Below are 22,366 nucleotides of genomic sequence, written 5' to 3'. Positions count from 1 at the left end.
TTTGCTACAAATATTAGTATCTCTCCCAAAAGATGTTTCATATGGCTACAGAAGATGAATGCCTATAAAGATATAATAGCAAATAAACCTTTTTAAAAAGTATCAATCTAAAAAGCAAAAATTTGTACTACGGAGCCTAGAAAAGGCTAGAGTTTCTAAATAAAACACTGAGATTAAAATGTTAATTTAAGCCCATCTTAAACTGGATCACAGGAGGATTCTGATATATTAAAATTATAACTTTTTTTGAAAAAAGAGGAAAACTCATTCTTTGCCTATATTATTACTCTTTTCGAGATTACAAAATAATTGTCTTTATGAGACATAAATTAATCAATTTATGTGTGTGTGTGTGTGTGTGTGTATATATATATATAAAATCTATATCCTTCATGCTTTCTATGCTTTACAAATATTTTCATTAAATTTAAAAGATAAGTTCAAAATAGTGCTTGTCCATCCAACAAAATTTTTTAATTGTTTAGTTTTCTGATCCAGGGGGACCCAGGGTATCACTGTATATAAACAAAGATGGTTATACTTTATGTTTTAACAATATTTTGCAAATGAATTTTGTTAAGATGATGTAGTTCCATACACAGCACCTCCAACTACCCCTAGTGGTATATTTATCATATCATAAAATAATGACTGGTTTACATGTCTGCCCTTAAGACTAATTTTTAATGGCAATTATGTCATAGAAATTTTGGTCTCCCAGAGCCTAGAGCTGTGCTTGATAACCAACAAGTGCTAAGTAAATGTTTAATGAGGGCAAAAATGAAAAATAAAACAAAATGTCTTCACAAATATTTCTTGATAAAACAATTCCTCTATGATAAAATAAGCTTGTAATCTAACAACATAGAAAAGCAACTAACTAAAAAAAGATAAATTTTCTTACTGCTTATTGAAGAAATATGGTTGTGTTCCCAGTCTTTGAGAAAGTGCTTGACAGCACTGGTCTACATCTTCTAAGACCTAACAGAGGCAACAGACCCCCCAAAAATATTTAAATTAGTAAAACAATAAAATATGTCTACAATCTCACAGTTTATAACAAAAATGTAAATTTAGGTGACCTTTTATCGTATATTTAGATCAGACAATAAAACACATATAGAACATAAGTAATACTTTCTATGTAAGAAACAGGAAGAAAATTTGAAACTTCCCTTTAAACACAAGTATATTTAAATTACTTTATAAGGATTACTACTTAGAAAGTTTTTTTTTTTTTAAGATTTTATTTATTTATTCATGACAGAGAGAGAGAGAGAGAGGCAGAGACACAGGCAGAGGGCAAAGCAAGCTCCATGCAGGGAGCCCGACATGGGACTCGATCCCGGGACTCCAGGATCATGCCCTGGGCTGAAGGCAGGCGCTAAACCACTGAGCCACCAGGGCTGCCCTAAGAAAGTTTTTATCTCAAAACTCAACCCCTTACAAAAATGTATTCCTGAATCCATATATTCAACTGACTTTATGTATGTAAAAAAATCTGCTTCATAAAGATGACACTGCTGACCCACCAGGAGTAAAAGCGTTTGAGTTGTTTTCCCAGTAGTGGAGATGGATTTTATTTACTGGATCCCTATTCATCTACCCAATCCCCCTTATGGCCAATGGCACACATCGGTAAACTGGCTGGCAAGGACTATGAGCAGACTTGAAAAAGAGACATTATTAGTTTAATGATTGAATTAGTTCAATCTTATAACTTTGACAAGCTATGTATTTTTTTAATTTTGCTACTTCAGTAAATTTAAGACCAAAAAAAATAGATATATTAAGTGCTGTATTTAACAGGGTTTTTTTTTTTTAAGCTCTGATGCTGTAGATCTATATTTATTGACATAAAAGTTGCCCACAATGCATTGGTGAATGGCAAAAAATTAGATCATAGAGTGCAAGGTATAATATGATCCCATTTAAGGAAAATGTCACTAAGAGACATCTAGAAGAATGTTCTCCAAATAGTTAACAGTGGTAATTTCTAGGGGGTAGGATTTCAAACAATTTCTATTTCCTTTTTTAATTTTTCTGTATTATACAGTTTGTTTTATAATAAGCATATGTGATTTTTATAAAACAAAGAAAAACCACTTCGCGTCAGAAAAAATAAGCGCAAATGTTTTCTCAATTTTTTTATTATGTTGAGATTTTTAAAGACTACCAATACAAAAAATGAATTTAATGCATTAAAGTTGAGGAAACCCTCAACTTTGACCTGAACTCACCTGGTCCAGAGTCTTGTTACCCCATCCAATAGCTTTCATCTTACGCTTGACTTCCCACTGTTTCTGATAGGCCAAAATATGATTCAAAGGCCAAGGGTAAGGAGATCCATATCTAGCATGAGTGATCTAGAGCAAAAAGACTTTGTGAGAAACATGATTCTTTCTAAAAACAAAGCCTGTTTTTACAAACAGAATCCTTAGGAAAACATATTTTTGGAACACAAATACAGCTATCTGAAAAAAATACATAGCTTGCAATCTAAAAAATTAAAATTTCAAACCATTCCTTTTAAAAATATATAAACTTTTATGTACTTTGCAACCAGTTAAATCAAACAATGACACATAGCTTCCCTAAAATGTATGTGCAAGCAAAATTAAAGTAAGTGAAAAACTATATCACTAATGGTATAAACCACAATGTTTCATTTATGAGCAGGGACTTACGATTCTGAGCAAAAGTGTTTTCTCATTAAATTTTAATTAAGATAAATGCTGCAGAACCACTCACCTCCCCTACTGTAGCTTCATCACACCACTGGAGATACAACTAGGAACAAAAGAACAGTCACTAAAACTTTAGAATATGAAAAAGAAAATGGATAAAATTATTTTTGGCCATGTTGATTTTTTATAAGCCAACTTTATAAAAGTCACATATATTAGAATTTTTCCGCCTCTAGCTAATGTTGCTATACAGAATTATTAAATTTAATTAATGGTAGTACTTCCTAAAAGTATTTCTTATTCACATAGTATATCTAAATACCGCTGAAGTATTTTACAGATACTATTTAAGTAAAACTCCCAAGGCCAAAGTCAAATAATGATTGGTCAAGAATCACTCCTTTTTACAAATAGAAAAAACCATATCTGAAAATGTCAGACAACTTATTCAAACATAATAACCAAATAATTTCAGTACCCATCCTAGGCCTAGAATTGCTTGACTATATTCCTATTTTCCAATAACTTTAAAATAACCCATAAGACATGATCTTTTATGAGAGGAAAAGCTTCTTTTCAAGGTCTATTATCTTCTATTATACCTCTGCAGTCAACAGCATATTGTTGACCAATTCCATGTAGGCTTTCATTTCTGCTTTTTGGACTTCATCCAGCCCATCACTAAGAGAATGGCCCTAAAGGAAATTTTAAAAAATTTAAAAGAGCATCATATTAAATAGACAAAAACTTTCAGTTATCTTACTACCAAGTAATATCAATGTTTTTACTTCATCGATGCTTTTACTATAAGTGTCTAATAAATTTCCAAAATATCTAAAATAAAATTTTATATGAAAAAGTTAATACTCTATCACTACAAAATATTGATAAATATTAATAAATGTTAATGGCATATTTATATGTCATTATAAAAATGTATCTTTCAATGGACAAAATTACATTATCAATTATTTCACAAGAGAAAAAAACAAGAATGGTCAGTAAACCTACGGTTTTTCTTTTTTTAGAGACTAACCTTATTAGTAATAAATGCCAAAAGACTGATATTTATTGTTGCTTATTAAGTGATCAAAGGTGAAAAAGAAAGTTAGTAAAAGTATAGGGAAAGAGACACTAATTTAAAAATTCTAAAATACTATAATAATGAGTAGATGCATAAAATGGTATAACCCTTTAGTTCAATCCAGCCATCTTGGTGAGACTTTAAAAATGTATATAATATCACAGTATCACTCTTAGGAATTTATCCTAAGGAGATAATCTGACAAGTGTACAAAGCCATCTGTAGAAGAATATTTATCTTAACAGTCAATAAGAGCCAAAAACTGACAATTTAGGTGTCCATCAATAAAGGCTTACGTAAATAAATTATAAAACATCCATACAAAATAATACTATACAATAATTTAGAAGGATGATATGTTACCCATAATGTTAATGGAGGTTGTCCTTATAACCACTAAAACCTAAACTGAATTCAAATGTATACACTAATATGTTCAACTTCTAAATATATCCTGTATCTACCTTCTCAAATGTTAACCTGACATTTTGTAACAACCAAAGTTTCCATTTGTGACCAAAACTCGTGTGAGTTAGAGTATTATCTACCATTTTGTAAAGATCAAATTACATCTTTAGCTATTGATTTACATTATGGGGGAAAAAAAACTTATGCTTTAGAAATATTTCTCCACTAGTTTATATTGGCATTTTATAAAACTAGGTTAAAATCAATACAAATGTTAAGACACACTTAACAATGATGAATGACTTATTTAAGACTAACTGTGATCAAATATATTTAATATCTTTTTTATTACCTTGGCTTTAACGAATTGGACTATTGGACCAAGTTCTGATACTACTTGATTTCCTACATGAATAAAAGGTACTTTACCTGTGGAGGAAAAAAAAAAAATGTATGAAAATACTTGCAGTAAGTTAAAACAAAAATAGAATCTGTTTTATTAATATGCTGATTTCATAACCCTATAACTTTTGAAAAGTATAGTTAAATGTGTACGTGAAATTCTATAAGCTTTTAAACGAGTACTGATTAATTTTAAAAGAAAAAGGAGATTCATTTCTAGAGTTCTCACTTGTATGTGATAACTGATCACAATATTCCCTTTTTAGAACTAACACTAACAAATCGCTATATGGCAGCAGTAAACACTAATTATTCAAATTAAAACAACCAAGGCAGGACATTGGTCCACAACCACTATTAGATTTAAAAGAAATGTAATGGGGCTTTCTCTTCAGAATACAATGAATCAATCTGTATTTAAATTACATTTAAGAAGACGACTTCTTTTTTATATCTACTTTTAAATCTTAGACACCCATTAAGTTCAATATTTTAAGCATATAATGGTATAATAATAAATGTCTTTGACTAAAAAAAATATCAGGCATTAAGAGAATTAACAATCTTTGAAGGTATGATAGTTTATGAATTATAATACAAAGTATGTTCCCAGACACATCTGAGGAAAAAAAAATAAGTATGCTTATAAAAACTGGCTTCTCTAACTAAATGTCACATTAAAAAAGTATTTCATTTTTATAAATACTATAGTTGATGAAATTATCAGAGATGATGAAATAGTCTCCAAATAGCAATAAAGTTCACCCCAAAAGCTAGAGGATGAAACTTGCTATCAGACCTAGTTCAAATAGAGTTCACACTAACAGCAGGCTTCTTCATGGTCCTTTTTAACAGATTCACTCCTCTCTGTCTCACTCAGCCCAAGGGTAATGGATGAGGTCCATAGCACCAACAAAAGCTTCAGTCTATATCCATAGGATAACACGCATTACAAAAGGCAGGCAGGCCCCTTCAGGGAAATAACAACTCAATAGATATATTTAGAAGACATTTCCATATTACAAATATAAAAACACTGAATTGCACAGTTCCTTTTCCTACTGCTTTATAAATCTTGCAAAAAAGAATTTATCTGAGTATTAGGTCATACTGTTTTTTAACTTGGGATAAAATCTTTGTAAGTACTAAAATGCTAGAAATAGTGCAGGTCCTCTGAGATAAAATGATCTGAGAATGAAAACGATGTGTGGATAAATGCCTAAACTGAAGGCTATTTTTAGGTTTTAACACTTTGAAAGCCACGTATATTTCTCATTTTCAATATTCAGTTTGCCTTCTTGGAAGAAGGAGTTTGTATTTTCTTTCTTTTTCCTTTTTTCTTTTTCTTTCTCTCTCTCTCTCTCTCTCTCTCTCTTCTTTCTTTTCTTTCTTCTCTCTTTCTCTCTTTCTTTCAGATTTGCTTTATTTATTCATGAAAGACAGAGAGGCAGAGAGAGAAGCAGGCTCCCAATGGGGAGCCCAATGCAGGACTCGATCCCAGGACCCTGCGTTCACACCCTGAGCCGAAGGCAGACAATCAACTGTTGAGCCACCGCCACCAGGCACCCCTGTATTTTCTTTAAAAAAAAAAAAAAAAAATGCTTTCAGTAGATTCTGAAGCAGGAAAGCAGTGTGGGTAATCAACTGAGTATTCATGTATGTCTAAATATAAAGAAACATATAAAAATCAAGGCAACAAATTAGAAGTGAATAATGTTTTTTGTCACTTGCCTGACTTAAAGTGGAGCCAATGTTATATCCTTATTGCAGGTATCAAGCAAAAGCATGGTAAGACATTTATTCTGTGGCATCAATCAGAGATCATTAAAAAAAGAAAAAAAACAACTGAGGGCTCTATTTCTTATGTTAAGCAGAATAATCATTTTTAGAACTTTGGTTTTTAAAGGAAGCAAAAAGAAAGCAAGTTTGTAGATTCAGAAAATACTAGAAATAAAAAGAGCCCTGCATAACATCTAATCCAACCATTACACATTACAGATGAAGTCACTGAAGCTCAAAAAAGAGAAGTGAAATTTCCCAAGAAAATTGTTAATATGTGACAGGGTCACAGAAGGATTAGAGTAAAAATTTCCTAACTCTTAGCCAAGAGTGACTTGATTTCTGACCACTCTGTGATGCTCTCTGCTTTAAAAATCTACCATAGCAAGATCAAGCAAACAAAACATACCACTCATCACCCAAAATCATATGATAAAAGAGAATAATACTAGAGTGATGATAAAATTTAAATAAATGCCTTAAATAGAAAGGGTCATTTTCATCTACCTACAGGAAACTCCTCCTACGAATGTATGTATGAATGTGTGTAGGTCTTATAGCCTCTATATTTGTCTTTCATAGGGTCTATTAAAAAACCGATATCTAGCTAGGTGATAACTTAGTACAGCCATCTTAGGAAATAGGTGGATGAACTCTATGGCTTCTCCTCATTTGCCAAAGACATCAACTTTAGTATTAGATTATTAAGTTTTTTATATGTGTAGCTACACTTTTTGCATGATTACACAAAGGAAAAAGATGGGACAAAACCCAATATAATTCACCAGAATTCAGAAAGTTTATAAAACATACATTTAAAATTAACAGAAAATGAGTCAGTTAATGGTCTTCAACAATCTAAAATATGTCTACGTTTATAAGACTAGAAATTTTTTATGGAAATGTTTTAAAATGTAGATTCATCAATCTGTAAGTGTAGATGTATTAATGTAGAATTTTCAGTGTGTGTGAGGCTGTCTTCACAGTTTTTGACAATTACCACTTTAAGAACCTAAGATGAAAAGAAAGTCTTTTACACATTTCTAAGTTATCTTCGGAGTGAGAAGATATGTAAATGTCTCTCTGAAAAGCAATGTAGCACATTTATCCCAATCATTTGGACTTAATGGATTTACCCATAAAGGAGTAATTCTGTGTTATTATTGCAAAGTAAGATCCATAATTATTATCCATACCAATTCTAGTTAACATTTATTTATCAGCTTTATGGCACTATATTTTTATATTAAAAATTATCTAAATCATATTTATTTAAAACTGTACCTTAAACTACTAATACATGATACACAGAAAAGGCAATACTGATTATAAAAAATAGCAGAAAGGCTAAAATCTTAATAAGTATCTTAAAACTTGTTGAAATAAAAATTAAACAAAAAAAAATAATGAGAAACCAAAAGCATTCAGAGATGACCTTAAGATCTTTGACAAATTAATTATTCCACAATCTCTATTCTTCCTTCTGTTTAATATGAGAACATAGTTTAGAGAACCATGTTTAATAACCAATGGACTCATTAATACTAAAATTTGTTTTCTGAAGTAAAAATAGTCTTATGTAAATATGACTGGGGATATCTGAGATTATGTATTTTCTTAATATTTACTACTTAAAGCAATTTCTAGAACTTTCCAGTAACCGACTATGACCAAAGAGTTGAAATGAGCAGCAATGTCCACCCAAAGATTATCAAGTTTACAACTGTTACTTTACAAAACCATGGGATAATTCTTCAAAGGGTAAATAAGTAAACAAAAATAGGCATTTTTAAAATATAGGTATAAAAAATGGATTATCACTACAATTTATCAATGTAGAATATTAACAGAATTTTTGAAAACTTACCAGATGGAGACATATATTCTGCATTTGCCCTACAAACCACTTTGATAGGCAGATTACACATTTGCAAAAAGGCCTACAAATCAAGAGAAGCATAGTTAGCCTAGTGAACGTATATACATATTTGAACACAACTTTTATTTTCTAAACTTAAGTAATAGTTCATATATAGCACTTTATAGGAAAAGAATAGACCAATTTAAAGCAAAAGATTTGTATTCCAAACAAAATAAAAAGGCATTTCAATACTAAAAAAAATCAGTATGACTTAGACACCAGTAAATGTATGACACTTTAAGCATTTATACACACTTTAAAAAATGTAAATTATCCACATTTATTTTACTGCATTAGTTTATAAGTCAGCAATACTATATATTGCTTTAATTTTCTTCAATGATGACGGAAGTCCACATTTTATAAGGTATTGCTTAATTCCATTTCTCTTTATGGGTTCTTCTTTTCTTGTCTTAGGAGAAAACTCTCAAAATGTTATTTACTACTTCCAAGTTCTCTCCTATAATTCTCAATATTCTAACATGTGGCTTTTATTGATCACTAATTCACTTTTTAAAGACATAAGTTGCTGATTTTCACTTTGTTTATAGTAACAAAAACTTCATTAGCAACTTAAAGGTCTAACAATAAGGAACAAGTAAATCATTTACGGTAAATCCAAATCATGGAATGTTATGCAATCACTTTTAAAAACCATGAATTATATCTTCATAGATGGCTGTCTGAAATAAGTTTACTTCCCAGCTTCCCTTACAACTGGATGTGACCAATGTCTAAATTCTGGCCAAAGGGACTTAAAGTTCTGGGCCACTGCTGTGAAGTTTCTTTAAAAGGAAAGGGATGTGGTCTCTCCACTTTTTTTCTTTTCTGCTCACTAGAATATGAAAACGATGATTATAGCCACAGCAGTCAAACTGAACCATGAAATAGGAGCTGAGAACTGAAGATGGCAGAGCAACAAGAGTAAAGAAACCTTGTTCCTTGGGCAGCCCCGGTGGCGGTGGCGCAGCAGTTTAGCGCTGCCTGCAGCGCGGGGTGTGATCCTGGAGACCCCAGATCAAGTCCCACATCGGGCTCCCTGCATGGAGCCTGCTTCTCCCTCTGCCTGTGTCTCTGCCTCTCTCTCTCTTTCTCTCTCTCTCTGTCTCTATGAATAAATAAAATCTTTAAAAGATAATAAAAAAATACAAATAAAAATAAGAAGAAACCTTGTTCCTCAATAATCATAGTCACCAAAACTGGATTACCTGTGTTTATAAGAAAAAGAAATAAACTTCTATCTTTTAAGTCAGTTATTTTGGATTTTCTGTAATTCACAGCCAAACCAAATTCTAATTCACCAACAATTACTGTTTCTAGCTTTAAACATCACCTCAACCAAACAACAGTTGATTCTTCTGTGTCTGTGTAAATATTCAATGTCCTCTAAATACTGTAACCGGTGCTTTCAAATTATAACAGTGACAGTGAACAACTTGACTGACCCACAAGCGTACACTAGTATCAAAATCAAATGGAAGGCTTATTAAAACACAGATTGCTAGAAATGGAAAGATTAGAGACAATAAATATCAGTAGCTCTTTCAAGAAGAATGGTTAAGAAGAGATTAGAAGGGTCTTCCTTCTATTACATATGTATCTGTACCCGATGAGAAAGAAAGGCTGAGTTTGTTAAAACATAAACAGAAAAGTTAAAAAAAAAAAAAAAAAGAAAAGAAAAGGCAGCGGAAACACACTGAAATGACAAAAAAACAAGTAGAATAACAAGCATACAAGATCCATGAGAAGGTAAAAAGGGATGTAAAAGCACAGGTTTTTGTCAGAAAATAGGACACTTTTTCCACTCTAATGCAAGGGGTGGTTAGAGTCAGTGATTACAACTTGATAAGCAAGAAGGACAAGAAAACAAGAGAACATTCACATTCTATGAAGTGGGAGAAGAAATCATCTGCTGAGAATGAAGGAATAAAAGGGGATTGAGGCCTACAGGAAAGAACAAAAGAATTTGAAAGAACTACTTAATATTATCTTCTCAAATGTCTGAATAATATTCCCTTGTTAGTTAACAATTACACTGCTATAAAAATAATAAATATTGTATATTTTGCTGAACAAAATATACAGTGGTTGCTGAACAAAATACACAGTGGTAACTGTACTAATCGCTATTCCAAAAAGCTATTACTTCACTAAAAAAGATTAAGCAAAATAGTAAGATTCTGCAATCAAAGCCATGTTTCCAGTCCTGTGAATTTCTTACTTTTTTACGAAAATATAACTGGTTGCATTTTTAAGATTTTATTTATTTATTCACGAGAGACACAGAGAGAGGCACAGACACAGACAGAGACAGAGGGAGAGGGAGAAGCAGGTTCCCTGCGGGGAGCCTGATACGGGACTCATCCCAGGACCCCAGGATCACGCCCTGAGCTGAAGGCAGACATTCAAACACTGAGCCACCCAGGCATCCTAACTGGTTGCATTTTGACCAATTTAGTAACACTCAACTCCCCACAGACCTCAACTAATGGCATAATTCTAATTAGTCAAAGATTAATTTTACATTTACTACAATTACTCTTCAACCCCAATTCAAAAGAAATTTTACGAATTAACCTACAGTTCACAAAGAAGTCTGATGTCATAAACACAATATTTTCATCCAAACATTAAAAATGCATAACAGAACATTACTAGGACTGTCTTTGAGAATATAAAAACTTAAATCCAGGGATCCCTGGGTGGCGCAGCGGTTTGGCGCCTGCCTTTGGCCCAGGGCGCGATCCTGGAGACCCTGGATCAAATCCCATGTCGGGCTCCCTGCATGTAGCCTGCTTCTCCCTCTGCCTGTGTCTCTGCCTCTCTCTCTCTCTCTCTATCATGAATAAATAAAAATAAAAATAATAATAATAAAAATAAAAAATAAAAATAAAACTTAAATCTAAACCAGGCTTTGATTCAAATATTTTCCCTTTCTTTTGTAGGATGGAAAAAAGATTCCTGGGAGGTTCCCAAACTTTCACTTTCCATCTCTTATCAGCCCCCAAATAAAACAGGCATGATACACCAACCTAAAACACATTTTATTTTCAATTCTGAAATTGCAGTCTTCATATATTTATTCTTATGTATATCCACAGAAAAATTAATTCTAATTAAATAAGGACATTTAGGATAACTCAGCTAACTCCTATTCTTCAGCTGGATACTTTATTCCAAACTAATTCAAGTGATTAACAATATAAAATAATTTACAGCAAAAACTGAGCACATACTATCAGAATGTATAATTGTGCTAATACGGTAGCCACCAGTCACCTGTGACTATTTAACTTAAATTTAAATGAATTAAAATTGAATAAAATTTTTAATTCAGTTCCCCAGTCACACTAGCCATATTTCAAGTGCTCTACAGCTACATGTGGTGAATGGCTACTGTATTTATTGGACAGCACAAATAACTGAACATTTACATCATCACTGGAAGTTGTTGTTTTTTTTTTTAAGATTTATTTATTTATTCAGAGAGAGAAAAAGGCAGAGACACAGGCAGAGGGAGAAGCAGGCTCCATGCTGGAAGCCCGATGTGGGACTCGATCCCGGGTCTCCAGGATCACACCCCAGGCTGCAGGAGGCGCCAAACCGCTGCGCCACCGGCGCTGCCCTGGAAGTTCTGCAATCTTTCAAAAATTCTATTAAAATAAGGGTGCTTGGGTGGCTCAATTGATTGTCTGTTGGACTCTTGATTTCAGCCTAGATTATGGTCTTGGGGTCATGAGATGGAGCCCCATATCGGGCTCTGCACTCCTCAGGGAATCTGAGATTCTCTCCTTCCCTCTCTCTCTCTACCCCTCTCTCCCCACGTGTTTTCTTTCCCTCTCAAATAAATAAACAAATCTTAAAAAAAAAAAAAAAAAGAAAATTCTAGGGTGCCTGGATGGCTCAGTTGGTTAACTATCTGTCTTCTGCTCAGGTCATGATCCCAGAGTCCCAGGATCAAGCCCTATATTGGGCTCCCTGCTCAGCAAGGAGTCTACTTTTCCCTCTCCCTCTGTCCTCCACTGCTCATGCTTGTGTCCTCTCTCTCTCTCAAATAAATAAATAAAATTTTTTAAAAATTCTAAAATAACAGTGAAGAAACAGAAAACTGATAAACCCAGGATTACACAAAGAAGGGGGACAGGAGACCAAAGCAAACCAGAAATGTCTGCCCATTTGTCAGATGGGAGAACAGACTTAACAGGGCAGAGGAAGCTAAAATCTTAGAGTACGCAAAGGGAAAAAAAAAAATCAATGCATCCACCTTACAGAAACTAGGAAGATTCCAAAACTGGAGGCAACAACTACCACAGAAGGCAGAGGTGAGGTTAAGGACTAAAAATAAGAGGGGTGGCTGAAAGTCTGTATAAGCATCACAGAACTAGTCTGCCTCCAACTTGGCAGGAAACTGAGGTTCATTTTCTGAAGAAACTGAACCAGCAAGACTCCTGACTCAAGTCTCAAGAACAGCGGACAGCCCTGGGTGGGTGGGGTGGGGGTGCTACCCTGAAAAGAGTAAGAGTTAAGTGAGAATGCACACACTGACTGAAGAGACCCAAGCACCCCTCTCCCTTTCAGCTCCCATATATTAGCAACCAAATTAATAAGTCCCTCCAAGATAAGAGAGAGAACTGTAGAAAAGTCCTATAAATGCTGACAGTTTGAGGAGGGGCAGGAGAAGATGGGATAGCACCCAACAAAAAAGGCAGCTCATTATGCAAGCAGTCTACTGTAAAGCCTACATGTCAAAAAGTCCCTCATCCCCCCTCAGCTTTTTAGTACCTCACTCTCAAATATAAGCTGTTAGCACGGACCAAGAGGTATTTGAGAAAAGCCTTGAACATAAAAATAGAGAGCCAAAATAAGCCACAAAAAAGGAAATGACAGGGAAGAAAAACTGCAGAAAAAATGTTAAAGAAACATTATAATGGTTAATATTCATTGAGCATTTACTGCTATATGCCAGGTACTTGCATAAGAGCTTTGCCTAGAGGTAAGTACAACAAATATGCTTATTATAATACGGGAACACACAAACATACAAAGAGTTTAAGGGATGTGATCATGGCATACAGGAAGTAAGAAAGCAAAGAAGGGAAAGAAAAGGGGAAAAAAGAAAAGTGGAGCATACAAAGGACTGAGCAAATAGATGACACTCATGTCTCAACAGCAATTCTGAAAGCTCGATGATAATACAAGGCCTTAAAAACATTACAGAAAAAATCTTGCCAACCTAAAATTCTACATGTGGCCAAGGTAATGATATCAAGTATGAAGACAGAATAAAAGTAGTATCATATAAGCAAGGTCTTTAAATTTTTATTTCCCGTGTACCCTTCCCTAAGAAGCTAATGAAGAATGTACTGCACAAAATAGAAATAATAAACCAAGAAAAAAAAAATACAGGATCCAGAGAATAAGGAATCCAACGTAAAAGAAAAGCAAAAAGAATTCCATGGATGATGATGAATAGCAGTCATAAGAAAACACCTCTGAAGCCAGCAGAGGGGGAAAAAAAACTGTTCCAATTAGAGTAGAAGGAACAAGAGTTTCAAGGGTAGTATTTCTGAGAGAAGTGAAAAGAAAGAATCTGATGTATTTGACCATTGTGAGGGGGAATATTACAGTTCAGAGTTTAGGAGAGAAAACTACCCAAATGAATTAAATAAAACGATTATTAACTGGGGGTGGGGGCGGGATGGAGAGGTGGAGGGGTCATACAGAAAGAATATGTTCAGGGCACCTGGGTCACTCAGTCAGTTAAGCATTTGCCTTTGGCTAGGTCATGACTCCTGGGATTGAGCTCTGAATGGGGCTTCCTACTTCTCCCTCTGCCCCTCATCCTATTCATGCTCTCTCTCAAATAAATAAAAATCTTAAAAAAAAAAAAAAAAAAGGAAAAAAGGATATGTTCATACTGAGCCACTCAACTGAGATCAATATTTACATTCTAATTATAATATAAACACTGAATACTAATTTAACCAAAAAACTGAGAACATAACTGGGAAGATGGGGAAGAAGAGGAAGGGGAGTTGTAGGAGGGGAATTTCATAGTGGAATTCAATAGATACCTTTAAAATTTTTAATTGAACTAATAACACAAGCATCTTAAAAATACAGAGGTAAATACCTGGAAAAATAACACAGCTGAAAGAATTGAAAGCTGGTTGCCTCTGGGTATCCGGATTTGGGGATGGGATATGGGGGGGATAGCAGACTGTGTGCGTGTGTGCATGTTTGTGTGTATGTGTGTGTAAAATAAGCCTCTCATTACAGGTGGGAGTATAAATTAATCCAACTACCTTGAAACTGTCTGGTAATTACTACTAAGCATATGCCTACCGTATCAGACAATAATTCCATTCCCAGAAATATACCTCTCCCCCCATTAACCTACATGTACTAGAATGCTCACAGCAGCTTGATCCATAATAATCAAATACTGGGGACTCAAATGTCTATTAATAAGAGTAGCAGGGATCCCTGGGCGGCGCAGCGGTTTGGCGCCTGCCTTTGGCCCAGGGCGCAATCCTGGAGACCCGGGATCGAATCCCACGTCGGGCTCCCGGTGCATGGAGCCTGCTTCTCCCTCTGCCCGTGTCTCTGCCTCTCTCTCTCTGTGTGTGACTATCATAAATAAATAAAAAAAATTAAATAAATAAGAGTAGCAAATTTGATTCTAAAATTCCTAATTCTAAGCTAAAAAGGATATCCAATGTCACCAATTGTTAGGAGAAAGGAAAAAAGTAAGTACAAAAGGATTATATTTTTTTCTTGACTCTGAATTCTTTAGAAAGAGCACGGAGAACTTTTAAATCAGAGAAATTCTAGAAATAGTCCCAGAAGATGACACCTGCAATAATCCATGAAGATTCTAAGTTCTAGTTCTTCAGTAATTGCTTCTGAATCCTATCTTCTGGGAATCATGGCTCAGATTTTTTTGTAAAAAATGATTTTGAAAATTAAAATATATTTTATTTGCATTAAGTGAAAGCAAAGCCAAAAGTATAAAGAACAAGAAAAATCTGCTACCAGTCAATTCAACCCTTACAAATAACCTTAAATCCCAGATTCAAAAGTGTTATTATAAATAACAATGCCACTGCTTTGATTATAAAACTAGCAGTTTAAATGTTGAGAAAACCCTTTCAAATGCTGTAGATAACAGAATATCAGAAATACAGACAGGGACCCTATTACAGCAATCTTTCAGTAACATGGTAGTTAAGCTTCTGATTCTTCTTGATACTTATTCAGATGCTTCTGTCTTCTAAAACTAGCTTTTACTATGGTAATTCCCAGTTATGTGCCAGATAATGATTATCGGCTCGATAAATGAACATGAAAATCTGAACAATACATCAAATCACAAAATGAAGACTAAAGAAGTCTAAAACCCAGTAAATCTTCTAGTTGTAATCCTATGTGAATTTTTTTAATGAAGCAACAGAAACTTCTAATAATAAAAATATTTTTTAAGAGGCTGCTTAGTCAATATTCAAAACATAAAATTTATACTCAACCACTGGCTGGAGTAGAAATCAATGGAATCTTTTATAAGGGTAGTTTGGCAACATTACAAATATCTTAAACATATATAACCTTTGACCCCACAGCTGTACTGCTAGAAATCCTACAGTATACTTATACTATACTTATAATATTTATACTTATAACAGTAGCCTAATATCCATCAGTAAGAGACTGATTCTGTAAACTGTGGTGAATCCATCAATGGAATATTTGTAGTCTTCAGAAAAGAATAGGGTCACTCCCCAAGTGAACTTCTCATACTAAACTCCAAAAGACATTTCTCATCTGGAATCTTCTGTAAGGGCTACTGAATGACATGAGACAACATAATGCCAAATGAAAAATTGCTTTTTATGTTATTTTTCTTCTAAAGGTCTGGAGTAAAATATTAAAACACAATTCAATAAGGCCTACAAAAGGCTAATTTATTTGATCCAATACGTAGCTTCCTGTGAACTAACCTGATAGAAAGACACAATTCTGATTATCTAGAAGAATGAATGGCAAGTATTTATGCATTCATCCACATACTTGATACAGACTTACTAAGCAGCTATTATATATCACCACTATTGTAGGCACTGAGAATAGAACAAGTGAACGAACATAAAGTCTCAGCCTTCATGGAGTTTACATTCCAATGGAGACAGATGAAATTAGAAAACACATATGGTGATTCCTGCTACTTAGAAGTACAAAGCAGTATGAAGGTATTGCTATTAGATGTAGAGTGGTCAGATAAGGGCTCACCAGAAAGCCACTGTCAGTCCATTAAAATCTGAGCAACTTGGGATGCCTGGATGACTTAGTGGTTGAGTGCCTGCCTTCGGCCCAGGGCATGATCCTGGAGTCCTGGGATCAAGTCCCACATCAGGCTCCCTGAATGGAACCTGCTTCTCCCTCTGCCTGTGTCTCTGCCTTTCTCTCTGTGTCTCTCATGAATAAATAAACAAAATTTTTCTTAAAAAATTAAAAAAAAAAAAATCTGAGCAACTATGGTCCAATCTTCAGGAGATTTAAAATAAACATGCGGGTCTTATAATTATTATAAATTACAATTAACATAAGGTAAACAGAATATTAATAAAACAAAACACTTCAAAAATTGTGCATATCTAGTTTAAGTCTTTGTTCCCAAAGAAATATACCAGAAATATTTCAGAAAGAATCTGGAGGAGCAAACCTAATTGAAATTAAATTTAAAGCCAAAAAATTACCAATATCTTTTACAGAAAACAATGAATATTATGCTTCCTCACAGGAGAAAGAAAATAGAATCTATAACTGTAAAAATCAAATATCTTGATTTTTGATTTATAACATGAAATATCAAATATCAAAAAAAAAAGAAATATCAAATAACTTTTAATTGCATTATGTTAACCAAAACCAAAACCAAAAAAGGTAAATAAAAATATTTAGTTCATAAAATGATGAGAAGGGCTAAACCTGGTTGAACAGAAACACAGCCAGCCAACAAACACAGGCCTGCCCTGGTTACTACATTTGCATAGGGAGAATGCTGCAAATCTCATGGCGACTCTCCTTCCCATCATTTAGAGCAGGGCAACTTTCTATTGTCCACACCACTCTTATGACTGGGTGACCATCAGCACATTCCTACTCCTTAATTGTCACTGGTTAAGTGCCTAGCATAACCTAATGGATCCTAAAAGAGTACAGACTTAAGAAGCACGCTGTTTAAGTGGAACACAAGGATATCTTCTGAAAAATGTAAATCCTTGGGGTGCTTGGGTAACTAAGCATTCAACCCTTGATTTCAAATCAGGTCTTGATCTTAGGGTTGTGAGTTTAAGCCTTGAGTTGGGCTCCATGCTGGGTATGGAGGAGGAGGAGAAGGAGGAAGAGGAAGATGTGCGAGGGGAGGAGGGAGAAGAGGAGGAAGAGGAAGAAGAAAAATGAAAATTCTCTGTATCAATTCTCAGTATAGGGATATGATCCCGGTGTCCTGGGATGGAGTTCCGCATCGGGCTCCCCACAAGGAGCCTGCTTCTCCCTCTGCCTGTGTCTCTGCCTCTGTCTCTCATGAATAAATAAGTAAATAAAATCTTAAAAAAAAAAAAAAAGAGTCAGTATAGAACAGTAAGACTTAGAGCAGAAGTCTCACAGTGAGACATCTCTGGGTGGAACCTTGGTGACTGTTAGCTTGAGAAAGTTCCTTTAACTCATAAGCGTTCTCATTTCTAAAATGACTAGAATTAATTAAACTGATTAACTGAGGTACTAAAGTAAAGCATCTTATATACCATCTGGCACACAACAGTTCAATAAATTTAAGGTATTATTAAAATTAATAGTAATAATATTAGTAACAATAAATACTCATTTATCCATTTGCAAAGGTAAAAAGACTTGGTGATTTCAAAAGAAAGCTGACTTCACTTATTACCCCTTAACACCTCCCTAAGAGGAAAAAAGTAAATAATTATATACTGTACTTCAGTTATATTTGTTCCTTTATAATCAAAACAGCAAAATTGTACATAAGATAAAAATCCCTAAATAGATATTAAAAGAATAAATTAGGGAACATAACCAAAAGTACGTTTAAAGAATAATAAGGTAAAGAGTAAATACATGATTTCTATGTTTGCAGTATGTACCTTATATCAAATCTTTTAAACAAGGCAAAAACAAGGGTATAAAGATGTCCTGATATTAACACAAACTTTTATGAATAATTTTTCAAAGTCGTACATACTGATGAAACTGATAAATGAATTGATAAAAGACCTCCAAACTGTAAGCTCTGTGAGCACACACTGACCATGTCTACCTCATTCACTACTTTATCCTCAGCATACTATACATTCTCATGTAACATTTGCTCAATGACTAGGCCATAGATATTCACAATAATAAATGAAAACATACCTAAATTTGTAGAAACACTAGTGAGATACAACAAAGATTAGTATTTTGTTATTTTATGGAACCAAAGCTCACTGCATTAAAAAGTTAGATGTAACTCCTGTTAAATTCAGTTATTTTTAAAAAATCAATAACATGGGGATCCCTGGGTGGCTGAGTGGTTTAGCGCCTGCCTTCGGCCCAGGGCGTGATCCTGGAGTCCCGGGATCAAGTCCCACATCGGGCTCCCTGCATGGAATCTGCTTCTCCCTCTGCCTGTGTCTCTGCCTCTCTCTCTCTCTCTCTCTCTCTCTGTCTCTCATGTATGAATGAATAAAATCTTAAAAAAAAAAAAAAAGTTTTAGGGATCCCTGGGTGGCGCAGCGGTTTGGCGCCTGCCTTGGGCCCAGGACGCGATCCTGGAGACCCGAGATCGAATCCCACGTCGGGCTCCCGGTGCATGGAGCCTGCTTCTCCCTCCCTCTCTCTCTCTGTGTGACTATCATAAATAAATTTAAAAAAAAAAAAAAAGTTTTAAAAATAAAAATAAATCAATAACATGACAACTACATCAATAAGCAGGTATTATTTTAGAAAAATTGTAACAGGAATTTAACTTAAAAAATTATCAGAAACCACAATTCAGTGAGCATAAATAGCTTTAAAGAGAGAAAATTTGGTCTCAAAAACATGAAATGCTATTGAGAGCACATTGAGACAGATCACATCAGAGTATGCCAAGAACTACTTTTGGAATATTTGACTCAACTTTAGATACATCAACATCTGACAGCTGTAGAAATAAAATCAAGTTCAGAAAGAAAGCAACAAAAAGATAACCAGAATAGGAAAAGATACAAACTCTCCCTGTTAGAATTAAATATAAATAAAACTAAGTTGTAAGGCCAATATTAAGCATAAGGAGCTATAAAATAGACAACGACACAGAATAATTTCTATCACTCAAGAATCTAAAGCAATACCAGTCACATTTTTGGCACTCAATGAACACTTTGGAAGTAAAGAAAGGAAACTTTTTTTTTTGAGTTCCTATAATCCTTTTAAAAGTTTTATTATTTATAAATAAATATTCCCAACTGAGAAAAATAACAACAAAAAACTCCAACAAATTTAAAATTCTTAGGATACGCTAAATAGTAGATGGCAAGGATCTAAAATGTATTCATCTTGATAAACTAATAGTAACCCAATATTGGATCATTTACCAATAATCAGCACCAACTATCTTCTTTCCTCTTCTTTATTCCAAAACCAAAATGAACATTTACTTGTCTTACAAGTTAAATACTTAAGAACACTCTGCATTTAAGCAGTAAAATCAACATTGCTTGCCACTAAAAATATAAAAATAATACAAAATTTGAAAGAATTGTTCTTAAATGTTTAAAAGATTTAAGTACCTTACGCTGATAAATACCATGGAAAGTAAGGGATTATAAACGTAGCTTCTAAATGTAAGTAGATCATTTAACAAAGTTATCCAAATCTAGATAGGGAAACAAGCAATTTTCAGTCTAACCATGTAAAAGCTATCCTTAGACAGCAGACCTTGGCTTTTCTTCTTTAGGACAAAGCTTCTATTCATTTCATAATTAAATTTGAAATATTTCACATAAGAATTCACTAAGGACTATTCTAAAGCATGCAATGCCATTTTCAGGGCACAAAATGAAAATGGTTCTGAATTTTAATCCATATCTTGTTTTACCAGTACACAAAAGAAAATCTGTGACGACAACTGAAGAATTATTTTCCACCTTACTGAAGAAGCATGTTTTAAAATTAAAAACCATGAACAAATCTACCTACGAAATAATTCATTTTTTATATCAAACAGCTGCAGACCCTGTAATTGAAATAATGTATCTAAGGTTACAAATGAAAAGTGTTAGGTATCATTCCTGAAGTGACAGATTAAGTTCCTAATCCAGTTAAAGTAATAGCCATATTTGTAGTTTAACATAAATTAAGACTTTAATTATATTTGTGACTATTTTAAACAAAATAACAAATTCCTTTGTACCTGAGAATGTAATTTATAGCAAAGCCAGGTTCATTTTCCAAACCAATCTATTTCACACCGCACAAGTACTCTGGTATAATGGTGTAATGTAATTCTTGTTGTGGAATGTTGAAAGAGTAGATACACTAAAGAGCACAGAAGAGGTTTGAAGATAAATGAAGATGCTATTCATTCAAGGGTAATTTCATCTCAGAACTATATGAAAGATGTTTCGTTCACACAGGCTAGTGTATGGCCTCAAATTTAAGTGTATTTTCAGCTCAAATATAATGCTGCTAGATCGATTATGCTGATACTGTATATCTAATAATGAAGAATTCTAGCCCTTTTCTGTTTAAAAAATAGACTGTCATTTTTTCATCTTACTGCTATGTCTTCATTGTTCTGTTTAACAGCAACAAATTTTTAAATCCTGCTTGCTCTTTACTTTTTAAACAGAAAAGTATATGGTTGATATTCTAACTTGCAAACTCTCCTTGACTGCAGGAAAGTCCATTTTTGCTAAGTTAAATAGATACTTAGGTCAACAAACTATTATTCTGTAAAATCATTCATTTTATTATTTACTAAAAATGACAACTCTAATAGCCACCTAATTCTATTTTGACAATCTTCATTTTCACAAATCTTGTAGACTAATTTAAATGTTTTATATATACTGTACCATTTATATGTTGAGGAATTAATATTAATACTGAAAATGTTTTTAATCTGCTAAATTCTGTTTGCAACTTAAGTTCAACTTAAATTATCTTTTCTGAAGACCATACTTTATATATTTAAATCCTTCCAAGTTTTATAAGCATAAATCACCAAAATAATACTGCTGGTATATAAGAGGTGACATAAGACATTCAATCTGAAGAATTTAAATTCTATAATATCAAGGAAACATCCTACAGCCTCCATTTTTCTCATTTTACTAAAATAACTGAAAAGGATTTTACAGGTTCCCTTATGGAATAAATGTTCCCTAAATTCTCTCTCCCTTTAAGCTTTCCTTTCCTTCTTCTAATCCTGAAGATAAATACAAAAGCCTCATTTTGCAGAGGATGATCAAAATGGAGGGATGAACAAACCTCGAAAAACTTTTATGCTCTATGAAACTTTAAGTTACATCAATTCAAAAAATGTCTTTCATAAAACAGTATTCTCTTAATTCTCTATTAAAATATATCCACTGGTGGCATCCTACTTCTATCAGGTTTGAACATACACTTAAAAAAATTGCATACAACCATAAACAATTTGAAGAAAAAATGTATCCTATTCAACCAAACTGAAAATTCAAAAATCATTTCCCCTGTAGTTCTACAAGTTGTCCACTGCAACCACCTGGATGACATGACATGTTTACAGTAGATGTATTTTCAGAATTACTGCTATTTCTCCAGTGGAACAACTGACTCACAGTCCAAAGGAGACAGAGATACTCCTCTCTCCTACTCTTCCCAATCACTACATGAGGATATTATCATTTAACTGCTAATTAATATGTCTACCTAAAAGGCATCATTTGCTAAAAGGAAAAAGCAAGGGTCAGCTAACAATTTATTAGCAGATCTGACATGTAAGTATTCATGGCCCAGAATTAATAGGGCCTATAAAAATGCTGACTTTTTTTTAAATGATAC

At 33.6% G+C, this 22,366-nt stretch overlaps 1 protein-coding gene across 5 annotated transcripts in view; it reads right to left on the bottom strand.

Annotated features, from left to right (window-relative positions):
- The window catches only part of MTX2 (metaxin 2), a 66,643-nt gene that overhangs the window by 9,556 nt on the left and 34,721 nt on the right, over positions 1-22,366 (bottom strand). For 4 of the 5 annotated variants that reach the window (XM_025460289.3, XM_049106200.1, XM_049106201.1 and 1 more), the window contains exons 4-9: positions 8,228-8,300; positions 4,532-4,608; positions 3,290-3,382; positions 2,752-2,790; positions 2,241-2,366; positions 905-981 (exon numbers count right to left, since the gene is read on the bottom strand). In XM_025460289.3, the coding sequence (XP_025316074.1) occupies positions 905-981; positions 2,241-2,366; positions 2,752-2,790; positions 3,290-3,382; positions 4,532-4,608; positions 8,228-8,300 (485 nt within the window). The remainder of the gene's footprint in view (positions 1-904; positions 982-2,240; positions 2,367-2,751; positions 2,791-3,289; positions 3,383-4,531; positions 4,609-8,227; positions 8,301-22,366) is intronic. The other variant, XM_049106202.1, reaches the window with a different exon arrangement.

Source organism: Canis lupus, chromosome 36, assembly GCF_003254725.2.
Source record: "Canis lupus dingo isolate Sandy chromosome 36, ASM325472v2, whole genome shotgun sequence".
In the NCBI taxonomy this organism is placed as follows: domain Eukaryota; kingdom Metazoa; phylum Chordata; class Mammalia; order Carnivora; family Canidae; genus Canis; species Canis lupus.
Note: the sequence above shows the minus strand (reverse complement) of the source record. Positions and strands in the feature narration are given on the sequence as shown.